Genomic DNA, 16,058 nt, shown 5'->3' with positions numbered 1-16,058 from the left:
CATTCTCCCCCCACCTCCTTTTTCTTCCCCCACCTTCTTTCTTCTTCCTTTGGTGGAACTGCACGTCTTTGATAACTCTTTGCAGACGAACACGAATCCGAAGCTCCTGCAGAGGTTCGGTGGAAAAGCTTGGGCTGAATCATAGACAGACCCGCACATTCAGGGCAGGTGTCCAGCAGGATTAAGTCACAATCCTTCTGCTTTCTTTATATAACAGCGAAGGCCTTTTCTTACGAGCAAATACCACGTAGCAAGACAGCAGAATTGTAGTTTTGCAATTAACTGGTTTCCACAGCTCCTGCTTTCTTTTTCTTTATTTGTCATGACTTATTTCAGACAGTCCAGTGTGCAAACATACTTGCACACTACTCCCTCCTTCTCATGCTGAGTGAAGGACTTCCTTCCACAAACCTCTCGTGTTATTGCTTTTTATTCTTTTTTCCACAAGGACCACTTTACTCTTATTGAGTGGAGGAGGGACAAGAACAAATAAAATAAGCAAGAAAAACAGAGTCTTCTTAAATCCTTGGAATTTAAGTTCTTATTGAGGATTTCAAATATTTTGATGCTTCCATAGATTTTTTTTTTTCCCTTAAAAGAATGATGCCAGCTTTGAATGCAGCTCCTGGGTCATTGCAATAATTCTAAATGGCTGATTGCAATTGGAAAAAAACCAACAAACAACAAAACAAACCTAGTGTTAGTTCTTGTTCTCTCCAGAACATTTTAAAAATAACTGAGCCAGTAGAGACACCCATCTCCAATCTCCAAAGCTATCCTGAATTCCAGTTGGTGAGCAAAATCAGTGCCGCTGGTTGTCCTGAGCAAAATATTAGGTCACTTTTTTGTGACATCAGGGGTATACTTTAATGTGTTATATGTATTTTAAATGATAAGAGAGGTATGTATGTAATTGCTCTGTCTTCATAGCTTTAGTCAAACTTGTTTTTATTAATGTTGAGTCTTGGATGGGAACAACTCCAGATGATAGCAGTATTGTTACGATATAGCGTGACCTGCTGCATGATATTCCTTGAGGCCCCTGTGCAGAGATCACAGTAGAGGCCCAGATGGCCAGTCGTGCCCTTTCTCATTTGTCTCATATGTTCCCAGGGGTGGTGAGTTAGCTCAGAAATCATTTCTCCATTCTGTGCTCAGTAACAGATACTGGGGGAATAATAAAACATAGGGCCCAGGCCTTTCATTTCTATAGCCTGTGGTTATACTGGTGTCCGCTTTGAATCATGAAATGTTTATGATTTCTGCAACTGGGAAGATGGAAACAAAATAAAAACATCCAACCCTTTCTGGTGATTCTTTGAATGTGTTGCTTGTGGTTAAAATTTGATTATCTTATTACAGCATGTTAATAATTTGACTTAAACTACAAGTGTCTAAGTTGAAAGGAACCATTTTCAATGGATATTTTAACTTCTAAATTTAATATTTAAGACTACAGTTTTCTTTATGCCTTGAAACTTATAGGTGAGAAACTTGGGATTGATCCAACAGGATATACTGAATTAATAATTCACCTTGGGGGAAGGGAAACTGGAGACATGTTTGTGGAAGTCTGAAATTACATTCTGGTGATTATCTGTTGGAACCCAGATGCCCTGAGCTTCCTGGCATGTGGCCCCTCTCATGTAATGTGCTGCTTGACTCTTGGTAACTGACACCCTCAGAACAGGTCCCCTGGAAGGCAGCACCAGCAAATGCTTCCAAAGACCCTTTAAGGGCAGATGGTAGAAACGGCATCAGGGCTAAATATATGGAAAAGTCACAGTAGCATGTTGTATTTATTGTTAGAAGAGCAGAAGATATGTAAAGAGCTTTTTCTCTCCCTTTAAATTGATTTGGATTAGTGTGTTAACACTATTTGGATGTGTTGGTTTCTTTTTTATAAATTCAGGAGAGAGTTGTACAAACATGCTCTACATTTTCTATGGCTTGTTCTGTTTGGATGTGTAGTGTGGTGTCTGTTACAGAGTGACCCCTAGTGTTTGATGTGTTTGTGACACTGGCTTGAAGTCTGCATGCAGTGCACCAGCTGTTCTTGCAGACCTTGGGCATTCACTGAGTGAACTTGGCGGAGTGGCCAGTCCTGAGTTGATTGCAGGTCTGTGACAGCTTCTTCTTCTTCTTCTTCTTCTAATTTTTAAAGATTTTATTTATTTATTTATTTGAGAGAGAGAGAGAGAGAGTGCACGCGCATGTGCATGAGGCAGATGGAGAGGCACAGGGAGGGGGAGAGGCAGGCTCTCAGCTGAGCAGGGAGCCCCACGTGGGTCTTGATCCTAGGACCCCAGGATCATGACCTGATACAAAAGCAGATGCTTAACTGAGTGAGCCACCCAGCTGCTCCTCTGCGACACTTTCTAATTATGTTGAGACAACCATTTAAATCCTGTAAGTTTCTAGGATGGAAAGAACAACAAGGTGGCATCTCACTCAGGCTTTGTTAATTCTCTACTCATTACTAATTTGGAAACTCTCTGGAAGTGATTTTTTTGTTTTGTTTTGTAACCAAAAAAAACCACAAAAAACAAAAAACCAAACACAGAGGAAACTGTTAACTGGTTGTGCTGGTACCAAAATTGAAGAGACATGAAAAATACGGTTTTTAGCCAGAAAATAGGAGCTTGTGTGAAATGCAGAAAAGTATGGCATGTTTGCTTGTGACTGAGATTTCCCATATAAGATCTTTGTGAAAAGAAGGCTCCTCTTGAATTTGTTTTAGCTAGTGCTTTATTCAGAGCAAAACCATATAATGTGGGTAGAATTCTATGCTACTAATTTGGGGATTTGTGAAGGTCTCTGGATAGTCAACTGATTAGAAATAAAGAGTCTAGGGCAGTTTGATTGTTGTTAAAAAGATATTAGACCTTTGCATGATCTCCGGCAAAGTGAAAAACTAACCTCTTACAGTTTATCAAGTGCCTACACTTCCCATGTTTTTGAATATTGCATTTTTATTATGATGACAATGGTTTCCTATCTGTATCTGTCTATTTTGATCAGTCTTGATGGTACTTTTCTCCACTCCATGGTTCTGTACATCTCATGCTGGTGCTGTTGAATACCCTCTTTTCCCCACTACCCCATCCTTTGTTTAGAGCTTCAGTCTTCCCTCCTACTGGAGTATCCTGATAACTAACTAGTCCTTTGGTCTGTGATCTTCAGCTCCTTCTGTCTCCCTCACCCACCTGGAAGGCTCTTTGTATAATGTCATTCTGATTCCTTTGGCCTTTCAGATGAAGCCTGACCTCCCTGCCAAAATGTTCAAGGCCCTTCCTGATCTGGCCTCTGCCTGCCTCTCCATCCCTTGTCACCCACCTTACTTTTGCTTCTACTGGCAGAAAAGCAGCAAGGTTGTTTTTGGTTTTTTCCTGCTACTGCTTAGTCTGCCTAAAATGTCCTCTGCTGCCTAGCTTACTCCTATGTATTCTTCAGGATTCAGTTCAAAGGTGATCTCCCTCTGGAAGCGTGCCTTGTGGTACTCACTTCCTTGTACATGTACTGACATCCCTGATGCTCTTGCCTTTTCCCCTTAGAGCTCTCATTTTTAGAGCAGGAGGAGTGTCCTATGCCGCTTTATCTCTGATCCCTCACACGGTACCTGGCACAAAAAGGGCACTTAAGAATACTTATTAGTGAGTCAAATAAATGGTAGATTTAGAGAAAATTTGTTTTAATTACCTACACTACTACCAATTCAAATCCCCATCTGTAGCTTAGTGATTTGCAGTACTTAGAGATGCTTTTGTTGTTATGAAATTTTATTTTCTTTTCCTTAAAATCCCCTTTTATAAGCTTTTTGAGTTTAAACTTATTTTTTTTCATTCTGATATTATAGAAAATTAAATTCGACAGATTTGCCTCTTTTTCAGCTTTGCCCAGTTTTTGTTCTATGGCATTCACATTGTTGATAATCTTTAGTCTGTAATTATAGTTTTTTTTAAAAAACTTGATTCTTGCTCACAAGAATGTTTTAAAATCCCTCAAGTACTTGCACATTTTCTTAGTTTAAACTCTCCAAGGTGGACATGCAGTGCATTGAGTTTACTTGTGACTTGTGCAACTCCTGCTTTGAGGGTTTATTCACATGGCTTAGAAAAATAACTTGGTAAATTTTCATAAATGTTAGAATCTGTGAAGTGAAATTTTGTCTCTCTCTCTCTCTATTAAACCACTCAACTGTATTCAGAGATGTTGTATTGCACTGTACGGCCTCTTTTATCTGTCAAAGATAGAATGCATTAAAATCCCAATGATAAATGTATTTCCCCTCAGTTACTGCATTTCATTTATTTTCATGTACTTAATTTTATTTTCATGCTGTGTTATTGGTTGCCTACAGGTTTGTATTATCACTAACTTGTGAATTACATTTTTAATCTATTTGAAATGATTCCCTTTGTTCCCCGTAAACCCTTTTCACTTGCTATTGATGCTGCTTTACTGTGTGTTTGTACCCATGCACACCTGATATATCATTTTCTTTACTTTGTTTTTAATCTTTCTGTGTTTGAAAGCCAGTTCTGAATGATTTGATCTTTGGTAGAGGAATTTAACCTATTTGTATTTATGATTTTCTATGTGTGATAATCAACATTGTTGGTTTTTCTTCTACTTTTGTCTTTTGAGGGAGAGGTCACTTTCACTTTATGGAATGTACTTTGTGATTTGGAAAATATACTTTCTATTTTCTATCATTCAAATAATTATTAATATTTTTTAGCATGCCAATTTATTTATTTATTTATAATTTAAATTCAATTAGCCAACATACAGCACATCACTAGTTTTTGATGTAGTGTTCAGTGATTCATTAGTTGCGTATAACACCCAGTGTTCATCACATCACATGCCCTCCTTAATGCCCATCACCCAGTTACCACCTCCCCTCACCCTAGTCCCTTTCCACAACCCTCAGTTTGTTTCCCAGAGTCAAGAGTCTCTCATGGTTTGTGTTCTTCTCTGATTTCTTCCCATTCAGCTTGCTCTTCCTTCCCCATGATCCTCTGTGCTATTAATAATTATCTTTAAATTAGCAAAGTACCATTCAGAGCTTTTTTCTTCTAATTATTCATATCAAGAGTAAAGCAGTACTTGATGCTAGTCCCATGCTTTTACTTTAATCCCATATATTTTTTGTACTTCTCACTTCTCAGCTATTTTAAGTATTTTGTATCCAGATTGTTTTCCTATAATATTTTTAGGATGTTATTTCTGTTAGGTTAATCATTTTGAGGATTTACTCTAGTTTTCGTAACCATGTTAACTCTTATTATATAAATATGGCTCCCTGTCACAGTGTTTAGACCCTTGCACCTTTGTTTTTGTATTGTTTAATTAATCTCTGTATTTGCTGGAATATGAATTTGCTTCATATGTCAAGGAAGGAAGATATGTGGCTGGTATATGTCCAGCTCTAGAATAGCTTTCTTTTAACTTCAAACATATATATCTGGCTATATACTTTCTGAATCATAATCTTTTTTTTCCTCAAAATTTTGAATTTTGTTTGCTTTTTAAAATAGCTGTAGTTTACTCTAGCTCTCTTTATCATGTACTGATTCTTACCTAAGGACCTGGTCTACTTTGGGATTTCTGTTCTCCATATGGGTGGTATTCTGGTGCCCATTCTACTTGGCTTAGCCTACAGTGAGCCATTGACCACGCTGTCTTCTGGAGCTTAATGTTGCAGAGAAAAGGACTATTAGCCTGATTTTTGTTCCTTCATAGACATTCTGCTTTTGTAAATTTGTGTAGGATTTTTAGTTATATACAGAATTTACAACTTTCAACATGCTGTATCTAGATATTTATCTCTGTTCAACCTCTTTAGTTCCGGGGAGGCCTTGTGATGCACAGGGTTACAGTGGGGGACTTTGTGGCAGACTAGAGATTTATGCTTTCTGTGTTTTTATCTCCATGCAATATTTTCTGATTTCAGCATGTTACTTATTTGTGCATCACCATTTTCTTTATTTTTCTAGATCTTAAAAAAGATTCAGTGTCCTCTTGGATCTTTTAAGAACATGACTCAGAAATTCTAAAAAAAAAATGTAACCCTATTTCAGCAAATCTCTTTCAGAAGGAGGAATCTCCATTTCTCTCTAGGACGGTCTCCTCCTTTGCTACATATTCTGGATATGTTCTGCTTTCATGGGAGGGGCACCACCCCTACCCCTCCTGACTCCTTGCAATTTCGTCTGTGCTTTAAGCAGTGATTTCTCTAAGTGTTTTGGTTGTAGATAGGATCCTTTACCCTTTCTGGGTTTTAATTGCTTAATGTGGTTTTCAACATTTGAATATTGGTTGGTTTCCAAAATATAGGAAGGAGAAATTAGAAGTCCCTCCATTTTTATTATATTCCATATTTCCTTTAGGTGTCTTTGTCCTGTATTTTAGTCTCTCTTTTGAAACATTTTCATTCATTCATTTTTACCTTAAACGAGGAAAGTATTGCCTCTTAAGTGAGGATCTAAATCAAGCATTATGGTTTAGTGTAATGTTTAGAAGCACAATTCCATGCTCAGTTCTTTATCAAGTACCTACTTGTCAGGTTCTGTGTTTCCACCATGTTAAAGTGTGAGCACCTTCCCTAAACTGGGGCATTTCCTTATGGCTGCCTATACACGTGAACTAAAATTAGAATTCCTGTTGTCTTCCTCTTTTTCATTTCCCACTCATTCCTCCCTTTGTGCGTGAAGTTCTTATTAGGAAACATGAGGTGCCAGGCACTGTTCTTGGAGTTGGGGATACAAGATAGCTAATAGAGGGTCCCTTCTCTCAAGAAATCTAGCACCTAGCAGGGGGGTGGGCCCTGTGTCCATCTGGCTAGGAAGCATGCTGGTGAGGGGTGTGGTGAGAGCTTTGGTTGAAGTGGGTCCTTCTGAAGAGGTAATGGTTCAGTTTGGTCTTAAAGACTGAAGAGGATGTTAACAAGGTGGAGCTGTGCTTTCCTTGCTCAGTAACAGCATGGCTAGTCATTAGATAGGTACTGTACTGTTCTGGAAGGGATTGCCATATATGTAAAAAAGCACTACCTTTTTAGCTAAAACCATAGTCATCTTATATTTCGCATTATGCAGTTCTTTATTTTAGCCCTTTTCTCTTAAATTTTAGGTTCTCAAACAAGTGTTGACACCCAGAGTTCAATGCAGATATTTTGTCCACACCGGAGGGTCGAGTCATTGTTAGTAAGAGATGCGTGGCTAAGCCCATGACAGCTGAAGAACAAATTGCCCTCTCTGTAGGTCTACCTGGAAGCATCCATGCTTCCAGGCTCCTTCTCCTGTGAGTCTGTCTGAAACCAGACTGTCCTTGTGGCTCGGGTACTCATCGTGTTTCCTTTAAACCCAACTGCCCAGTTGTCAGAAGTTTTCTGACTTTTTATTACTCAAAAGGTCAAGTAACTAAGACTTAGTGTTCTTTTATGTTTTTTATTATTATTTTTATTTTAATGTTTTTTATTATATTATGTTCGTCACCATACAGTACATCCCTTGTTTCTGATGTAAAGTTCGATGATTCATTAGTTGCGTATAACACCCAGTGCACCATGGAATATGTGCCCTCCTTACTACCCATCACCAGTCTATTCCATTCCCCTACCCCCCTCCCCTCTGAAGGCATCAGTTTGTTTCTCATAGTCCATAGTCTCTCATGCTTTATTCCCCCTTCTGATTACCCCCCCTTTCTTTATACCTTTGTTCCCCTACTGATTTTCCTAGTTCTTATGTTCCATAGATGAAAGAAATCATATGATAATGTTCTTTTAAGCCGAACTCCCTATTTTTTCCCTTGTTAGCACTTCCTTAACCTTGCACCCTATGTCATTTGGCTAGTTTCAGGGAGAGTTGTACCCCATGCTCCCTACTTCTGGACATAACAAGTTTAGTTGGCCATTGTTTGGGTAGATGACCTCATATGAGTTAGGATGTAATCTTGTCCTCATTCTTCATCGTCCTACCTTTCTAAGTGGAATTGAAATCAACTGTGAATCGACTGCGATATGTTGCAATCACCTGGTAATAATTTGGGAAAAAAATGTTTCCCACACAAATTAAATGAAGATCAGCAGTTTTAAAGTACACTATAGCATCTTGTATAAACTCCAGCTTACATTTCACATTATTTCTGGTCATGCAGCAGGTTCTGAAGAAAAAAGAACTATGGATAATCAGTTAAAAGAATGACAGATTCCCTGATGTGCTGATCAGTAGTAATACCTTATTTTGATTTCAAGTGTGCTATAATGGATTACCGTATAGATGCAGCTGAGCACTGAGCATTCAACAGAGCCATGTGTTTTTCGGAAAAGTAATATTTATTCACACTGTGTGGCTTTCTTGAAAATTTTTTTATTTTACTCTCCAGAGAAACTACAAACAAGATGTCAGTAGCTTTTTTTTTTTTTTAAATGTTTTCTTTTTTTTTTTTTTTTTAAAGATTTTTTTTNATTTATTCAACAGAGATAGAGACAGCCAGCGAGGAGAGGGAACACAAGCAGGGGGAGTGGGAGAGGAAGAAGCAGGCTCATAGCAGAGGAGCCTGATGTGGGACTCGATCCCGCAACGCCAGGATCACGCCCTGAGCCGAAGGCAGACGCTCAACTGCTGTGCCACCCAGGCGCCCCAAGATGTCAGTAGCTTTATGTGACATTACCAGTAGTGTAGCTTAGAATATCGGCTGCAGTAGAATGGCACGATGTATTTGCTTCAGCAAAGGTAGGCTTCCTCTGGGACTTTCTGAGGGACAGGCTTAGCAGTTAGACACAGATGGTCGTGTGGGGCTTTATTTTTATTGCCTTCAGAGACTTTCACGCATAAAAACTGCTCCTTGCGATATTTGGGTACACAAAGAAGCATCAGCGTGGGTGACGTTTCAACCTTTGAGTTGTCGTAGCCATTTGTTCTGTCCATTTGGGAATGTTTTTAGTAGCTCAGACTACGAACGTGGTGTTTCATATTCAAACCTTATTGAGTTTATTTTTGAGTGTCTTTAAAGTCCATCCATTTTATAAATAAGAAAACTTTTATCTAGAAGCGGTGATTGGCGACTGACAGTATGCGGGTGTGTAGATACACGTCATCTTGCTATGTTCTTTAGTTTTCTTTATATTAAAAATTCATTTTTCTCTATTGCACATTAAGAAAATAAACCCAAATCAAGGAGACAGAGAAGTATTTTGGAAAGCTGAAAGCATGATTCAGTGCCAAATTGGTTTCCTGACTGAAGTAAAGGTCTGAAGAACAGTGGGCATGCCAAGCATTCATCTTGTCCAATATAAAATCTATCCTGAATGTGACTATTTAAGGTGCCTCCATAGAAATAGAATCATTACAGTATTTGTCCTCTTGTGACTGGCTTATTTCATTTAGTATAATTTCCTCAAAGTTCATCTATCTTGTAGCATGTGTCAGGATTTCCTTCCTTTTAAGGCTAAATAATATTTTATTGTATGTACTCTTATCCATTTTAAGCTTTTGATTATGGCCCACAGTAAGTAATGTATTTTAGGGGCTCCTGGGTGGCTCAGTCAGTCGAGTGTCCAACTCTTGGTTTCAGCTCAGGTCATGATATCAGGGTCATGAGATTGAGCCCTGTTATCAGGCTCCATGCTCAATGGGGGGTCTGTTCAAGATTCTCTCTCTCTCTCTGCCCCCCACCACCATGTGCTTTCTCTCTCTCTCTCAAAATAAATAAATACATCTTAAAAAAAGAAATGTTTTTTACATAATGACTAGTACACGTGTATGTATTGTGTTATTGAAATAATACATTATTGGTATATGTTACATAATAATAGTAAAATATATTATTACATTATTGAAATAAATGTTTACCCCCTCAAAAAATAAATAAAAAAATAAAAATAAATAAATAAATAAAATAAATTAAAAAAATAAATAAAATCTATCCCGAATCTGTAGAGTAATTCTCTCAGCATCTTCTATACACTGTTTTAAAATCAAATGGCTGGATGGGATCAAAAGATGATCCTGGAATGCAGTTGGGGTGCCCAGTGCCCTTGGTGGAGAATGCATGAGAAAGTAGGATACTGAGTCACTGCTGTGCCATTCACTCAGAAAGAGTGAACTGCAAGGTAGGAAGCAGAAGGAGGCCTGGAAGGACTCAACGGGCTTAGGCTTCAGTGAACATGAGGCAGCAGCCCATTGACAAGAAACAATGTCAGCAGAGACAGTGTCCCTGGAGTAGGGTGCACTGCTCTTAGTACATCAGCCTCTTAATATGATGAAAATATTCTGATTAATCATTGGAAGATTATTGTGGCAGAGATATGTGCTGCTCACATCGCCCTTCAAGAAAGAATTTGCTACGGAGCTGCAAGGAGCAGGGTTAGCTGGCAGCCCGAGGCTGTCAGTGCCTTCAGCTCTCCAGCCACAATCACCTCTTCTCATCCCCAGCCAGTGACTGAGCACGGTGGTGGTACAAGGCCCTAGCCGTTTTCAGGCACACCAGACCCCTCTAATGCATCATCTTTGCTGTGGCGCTTCTGCTAAGCTGGCAGAGACTTTTAGCTCTGTATGGTGGTCTGAGGCTCCCTGCCCACTCTTACTTCCTCATTTCCCTTCCACAGATGTTCCTTTCCAGTAAACCAGGGCACTCCTAACTCCACCACAGTGTCTATCCTCAGAGAACTCAGCCTGCAATGATCATTATTCATCTGTTATCAAACATACCCAACTAGCCTCTGTAATAAATGTTTCAGTGAAGGGAAGTATGAGTTAGAACCATAAAACGTAGATGTGAACGGAGGCCTCTCTTCAGTCTGGAAACCTCCTAGGCCATCTCCAGGCCATACTTTTTCTGGGTGCTACAGTTGCTCATGTGGTCAGCAGCAGCCTGACTGCTAGACTCTGGTCCTTATTCTCAGGTCCAGAGTCATTGATTTTCTCTTTGCTTGTGATGTTTTCCCACAATCTGTAGACAGCTCTCTCGGTCCTATACTCCTGTCTGTGTCCTTGTCTGCAGCTCATGGGCATGTTGAGGTGTACATTCTGGTGGTAGGACAGTGCTTGCATGGGTTCTTATTAAAATATTCCATAGAGAACATACTTATTTTTACTTCTTCTGATTCCCTTTTACCATAATGGTACTTACAACATAACCTGGTTTTTACCCTTACTTCCTTTTGTGTATCACTCATCTAATACACATGTTGGTGTATATTGCAAGGTGAAGACCTACTTGATTTTTCCCCCCAAAAAGCCATTTATTTGTCTCTGCACAATTTATAGATTGATGCCTGGGTGACAAAGGTTATGGGTTCTTCAGGCAGCAGATAATGCTGAGTTCACTTGATTTAATACTGAAGTCACTTTTCTTATATTTTCATTTACATCAGTTTTCTTATATTTTCCAGCATCTTTTAACTTTTTCTAACTAGGTATATATAAATGTGCAAATACCTGGCAAATTCAAAATTTCTTCTTTTACCTGTGCGTACTTGTCTCCAGCTTCTGCTCTTCCTTCTTCATCCTTAAAAAAATAAAGATTTTATTTATTTATTTGAGAGAGAGAGCGAGTACAAGCAGGGGGAGCTGCAGAGGGAGAGGGAGAAGCCGACTCCCCACTGCGCAGGGAGTCCAATGCTGGGCTCGATCCCAGGACCCTATGATAATGAGCTGAGCCGAAGGCAGATTCTTTTTTTTTTTTTTTAAATTTTATTATATTATGTTAATCACCATACAGTACATCCCCAGATTCCGATGTAAAGTGATGCTTCATTAGTTGCGTATAACACCCAGTGCACCATGCAATACGTGCCCTCCTTACTACCCATCACCAGTCTATCCCATTCCCCCACCCCCTCCCCTCTGAAGTCCTCAGTTTGTCTCTCACAGTCCATAGTCTCTCATGTTTCATTCCCCCTTCTGATTACCCCCCTTTTCTTTATCCCTTTCTTCCCCTACCGATCATCCTAGTTCTTATGTTCCATAGATGAGAGAAATCATATGATAATTGTCTTTCTCTGCTTGACTTATTTCACTTAGCATTATCTCCTCCAGTGCCGTCCATGTTGCAGCAAATGTTGAGAATTCGTTCTTTCTGATAGCTGAGTAATATTCCATTGTATATATGGACCACAGCTTCTTAATCCAGTCATCTGTTGAAGGGCATCTCGGCTCCTTCCATGATTTGGCTATTGTGGACAATGCAGCTATGAACATTGGGGTGCATATGGCCCTTCTCTTTACTACGTCTGTATCTTTGGGGTAAACACCCAGTAGTGCAATGGCTGGGTCATAGGGTAGTTCAATTTTTAACTTTTTAAGGGACCTCCACACTGTTTTCCATAGTGGCTGTACCAACTTGCATTCCCACCAACAATGTAGGAGGGATCCCCTTTCTCCACATCCGAAGGCAGATTCTTAACCCACTGAGCCACCCAGGCGCCCCTTCCTTCTTCATCCTTATTGTCTTTGGAGAACTTCAGTGCACTGATATCGCTACGGTTTCATTTCATCTCCTTTTAAGCTCTGTCAGAGAGGTCTTATACACACACATGTTCAGCTGCTACCTATATCCTGTTACCATCCAAATCCTGCTTCTGCCCTCCAGGCCCATATATCTAATTGTCTAGAACATCTCCTTGAAGAAGTCCATTGACACCTCCAATTCCAGGATATCTAGAACCAAACTTGACATGCTTCAGTTCTGGGATTCCTTCTAGATTTGATATCTTAGATAGAAGTATTGCCATTTGCTGAGCCACTGGGGAGTCATTCTTGAGTCCTCCGTTCACCACAAGTACTCTGACCACCATCTTGACAGTTTTACCTACTACATATCACTACTATATGCTTCTCCTCTTTATCTTGCTGACCTCTGTCCAGGCCACTTCATTCCTCCTCTGAAATGCTGCCGTTGCCTCTTCATTGATATCTCTGCCTTTCTTCTCAGCCATCTTAAATTCCCATCCAGCTGGAACCCGTTCAGTGATTGCACAGTGCTCCATGAGATCATAGCTTCACCTGCCTCTCCAGGCCCTTCTCCTCCCCTCCTCACCTACCTGCCAGCCAAGTGGGCTCTCTTGCTGCTGCTGTTCCTTTCAGGTACCAGGCTGTTTTTGCCTCTTGGCCTTCACACATGCTCTTCCTTTTGTTCCTGTTCTCCATGAGGCTAATTTAATTACTTCTGTAAGTCTCAGCTCAAGTGTCCTTTTTTCCTGGAACCATTCCGTGAAGCTTCTACTGAGATGAGGTGCTCTCCCCCTCACCTCTGCAGCAGCTCAGAGAAATTTCTGTCAGCCTTTTTTTTTCCTGAATGATATTTTCTTTATCATCTCTCTTGCCCATTAATCACGAAACCCTTAAAAGGAAGAACTAAATAGTTTATGAATATTTATTTTATTTCTGCATTTCAAATGCCAAGCTTGGTATCAAGTGTGTAGATATTTTTCACTAAATGGGGTATGATATACATGTGCCCATTGTGTGTATATAAGTGTGTTTGAGTGTATGTCAGCATTAACACGTAGTAAAACAAGATATAAGATACCCTTTAGAGTTATGGGCTTATGAGATACCGAGCCAACATGTTCTAGAGGAAGTCTGAAGTGGAAATGTAGGAGAGAACTCCTGTTAGTGATTGTCAGCACGTGATCAGCCACATACTGCTTTTAATATATATAATCAGAAATAGTCTTCATTGTAGTTTATATAGCATTTTCATCTGTGTAGCTGAGTGCTATGAAGAATTTATAAGAAAGGCCATAACTAAATACATTTATATTTTATTATGTTTGTCAAATCTTGAAAAATCAATTCTTTTAAATTATACAGCTTTTATTTTTTTTGTTTGGGTTTTCTTTACTAAGTTTAGGGTTTAAAAAATGCCCACACATTTTAATGTATTTTAATGTAAATACCGTTAAGTCAATGATATGTTGTAAGGAAAGACCCAGGTACATTTTATGTTAACATGAACAGAGGACCAAGGCAAAGATTAGGATACTTGTAAATCTTTTACAGTTCTGCAAGTAAAAAGCATGCATAATTCTTCTACTGAGTATTTATTTGAGCACATGCTATGTGCCAACCATGCTCCTGGTGCTGGGGACACTTCCGAGAAAAGACAGAGGTGTTCTTGTTCTTGTGGGTCTTCTACTCTGGGGGAGGGAATACCGCCTTCAAATGAGTGAACGTGAAGATCACTTCAGCTAGGGGTTTGGGCTAGGAAGATGACAGAACAGGTGGTAGAGAAAGCATCAGAGCAGTGGTGAGGTGGCGCCCAAAAAGAAGGCCCAGAGAGGCCTCTGTGGGGAGGTGGTGCTTGCAGTGAGAGGGATGATGAGGCAAGTCCATCAGCACAAAGCTGTGGGTGGAGAAACATCCAGGCGGTGCAAGGAGTCTGCCTTTTAAAGTCAGTTGCTTCTGATGGAAGTTTACCTATCATGCCTTTTCTCAGTGAGTGTTCCTACCTGTTCATTGTTGTCAAATGAGAACAAATGAAGTAATACAGGTATATGTCACTGACCCAGGGGAACGTTAAGACAAGAAAACGAAAACAAAGCAAAACCTCGGGTGGCTCAAATGGAGGAGGTAGGTTATTAGCTGCCTGGAAATATACTTATTCAGGAGAGCTGGATATACATTTTTTACCTTCATCTTTCAAAATGTTAGAATATTAGCCTAGATAAACCTAGAATGAGGATTTTTCATGGTAAAATAGTGATGCGTTATCAATACCAAGAAATATATTTTGTCAGTTTTGGATTTCTACACTTCTTAAAAATGTAGGTGCAGATAAAGTACAAAGAATCTTATGACCCAAGAGTAACTTGACTAAAAATAATTTTAGAGTGGGGAAAAAAAGAAAAAAAATGTATTTGAGGTTTTTTTTTTTCTTTTTTTGGAAAAGCTGCTTTTATTAGCCAAATACGCTTGTACATCATACGTTCATTCTTTATCTTCCAATGTGTGGGGTGAAGGGGATAGAATTCCTAACTGCAATCCTAACCTTATTTTTAGCTATTAATTTCAAGAAATTCTTGGCAGCAGTTTCATTTTGTTATTTCACCGTGTGCTCATGGTCTTATCCTCCTTGTTCATCTTTCTTCTGACTCTGGTCCTTGTACAGAGACTAATAATGATGATAATGGAATGGGGAAGTGGAAGGTGAAAAAGCAGAAACCGGGGAATCTGGCATTTGAGAAGTAATTATTTTAATATGAAATTAAGCAATGGCTATGATTTAATTAAGATAAAATCATCCTTTTTAGGGTTTTTTTTTTCCTTCTTGTTTTCTTTTGGGAGGAATTAAACTTGGGACATTGATGCCTTTAAGTCACTCAGGGAAGGAAGGTTGCTTGGGGCAAGTAAAAGACACTGTCCCATGGGCTACAGGGTCAAGTGTACTATTTATGTTATTAGAAATATTTTTTTTTCTGAAATACACACACACACATGCATACATATAACACTGTCATGAAATGTGTAGTTTATTTTCTCTTTATATCTTAACAATTTTTAAATTTGTTTTATAGAAAATACTGCAATTTCTACCTGAACGAATTTTCTTTCGATGGCATTACCAGAGTATAGGTAAGAACAATTTAAAGATTTTTAAAGTGATATAGATTTTTTCCAGTTGAATTTTCAGTAATGATTTATATAAATAGCACCATCAAGATTAGGTTATAACAAGGGATGGTAACAAGGGTATGCTGGTTAAAAGTAAGACAAGTCCAACCTGGACTTTGGAGGAAAACAGAATATCTATCTCACTGCAAGTGCTCCTTAAAAAGGATGGTTCATAGACCAGTAGCATCAGCCTCACCTGAGAGCTTGTTAGAAAATGCAGAATGTCAGGCCTATGCTACACCTACCAAATCATAGGCAGCATTTTTAACAAGAGCTCCAGGGGATTCCTGTGCACAAAATTGTTTGAGAAGTAATTTTTCATTTTTTTCTTACAAAAATATCTTGTTCTTCAAGATTTTATCATTGATGCATAGTTACTCTGTTTGAATGCTTTAGGGTGTGGCAGCAGGAGGGAACTTGAAATATAGCCAAGTTACC

General features: G+C 39.1%; 1 protein-coding gene across 1 annotated transcript in view; it reads left to right on the top strand.

The window, feature by feature from the left end:
* RALGAPA2 (Ral GTPase activating protein catalytic subunit alpha 2) overlaps positions 1–16,058 on the top strand; it is a 317,987-nt gene that overhangs the window by 36,165 nt on the left and 265,764 nt on the right. Inside the window, 1 exon segment of the mRNA XM_034641613.1 lies at positions 15,524–15,581. Within this exon segment, the coding sequence (XP_034497504.1) occupies positions 15,524–15,581 (58 nt within the window).

The sequence above is a fragment of the Ailuropoda melanoleuca genome, chromosome 13, assembly GCF_002007445.2.
Source record: "Ailuropoda melanoleuca isolate Jingjing chromosome 13, ASM200744v2, whole genome shotgun sequence".
Lineage (NCBI taxonomy): Eukaryota > Metazoa > Chordata > Mammalia > Carnivora > Ursidae > Ailuropoda > Ailuropoda melanoleuca.
The sequence above is the reverse complement of the archived record's forward strand: the minus strand, read 5'-3'. Positions and strand labels throughout refer to the sequence as shown.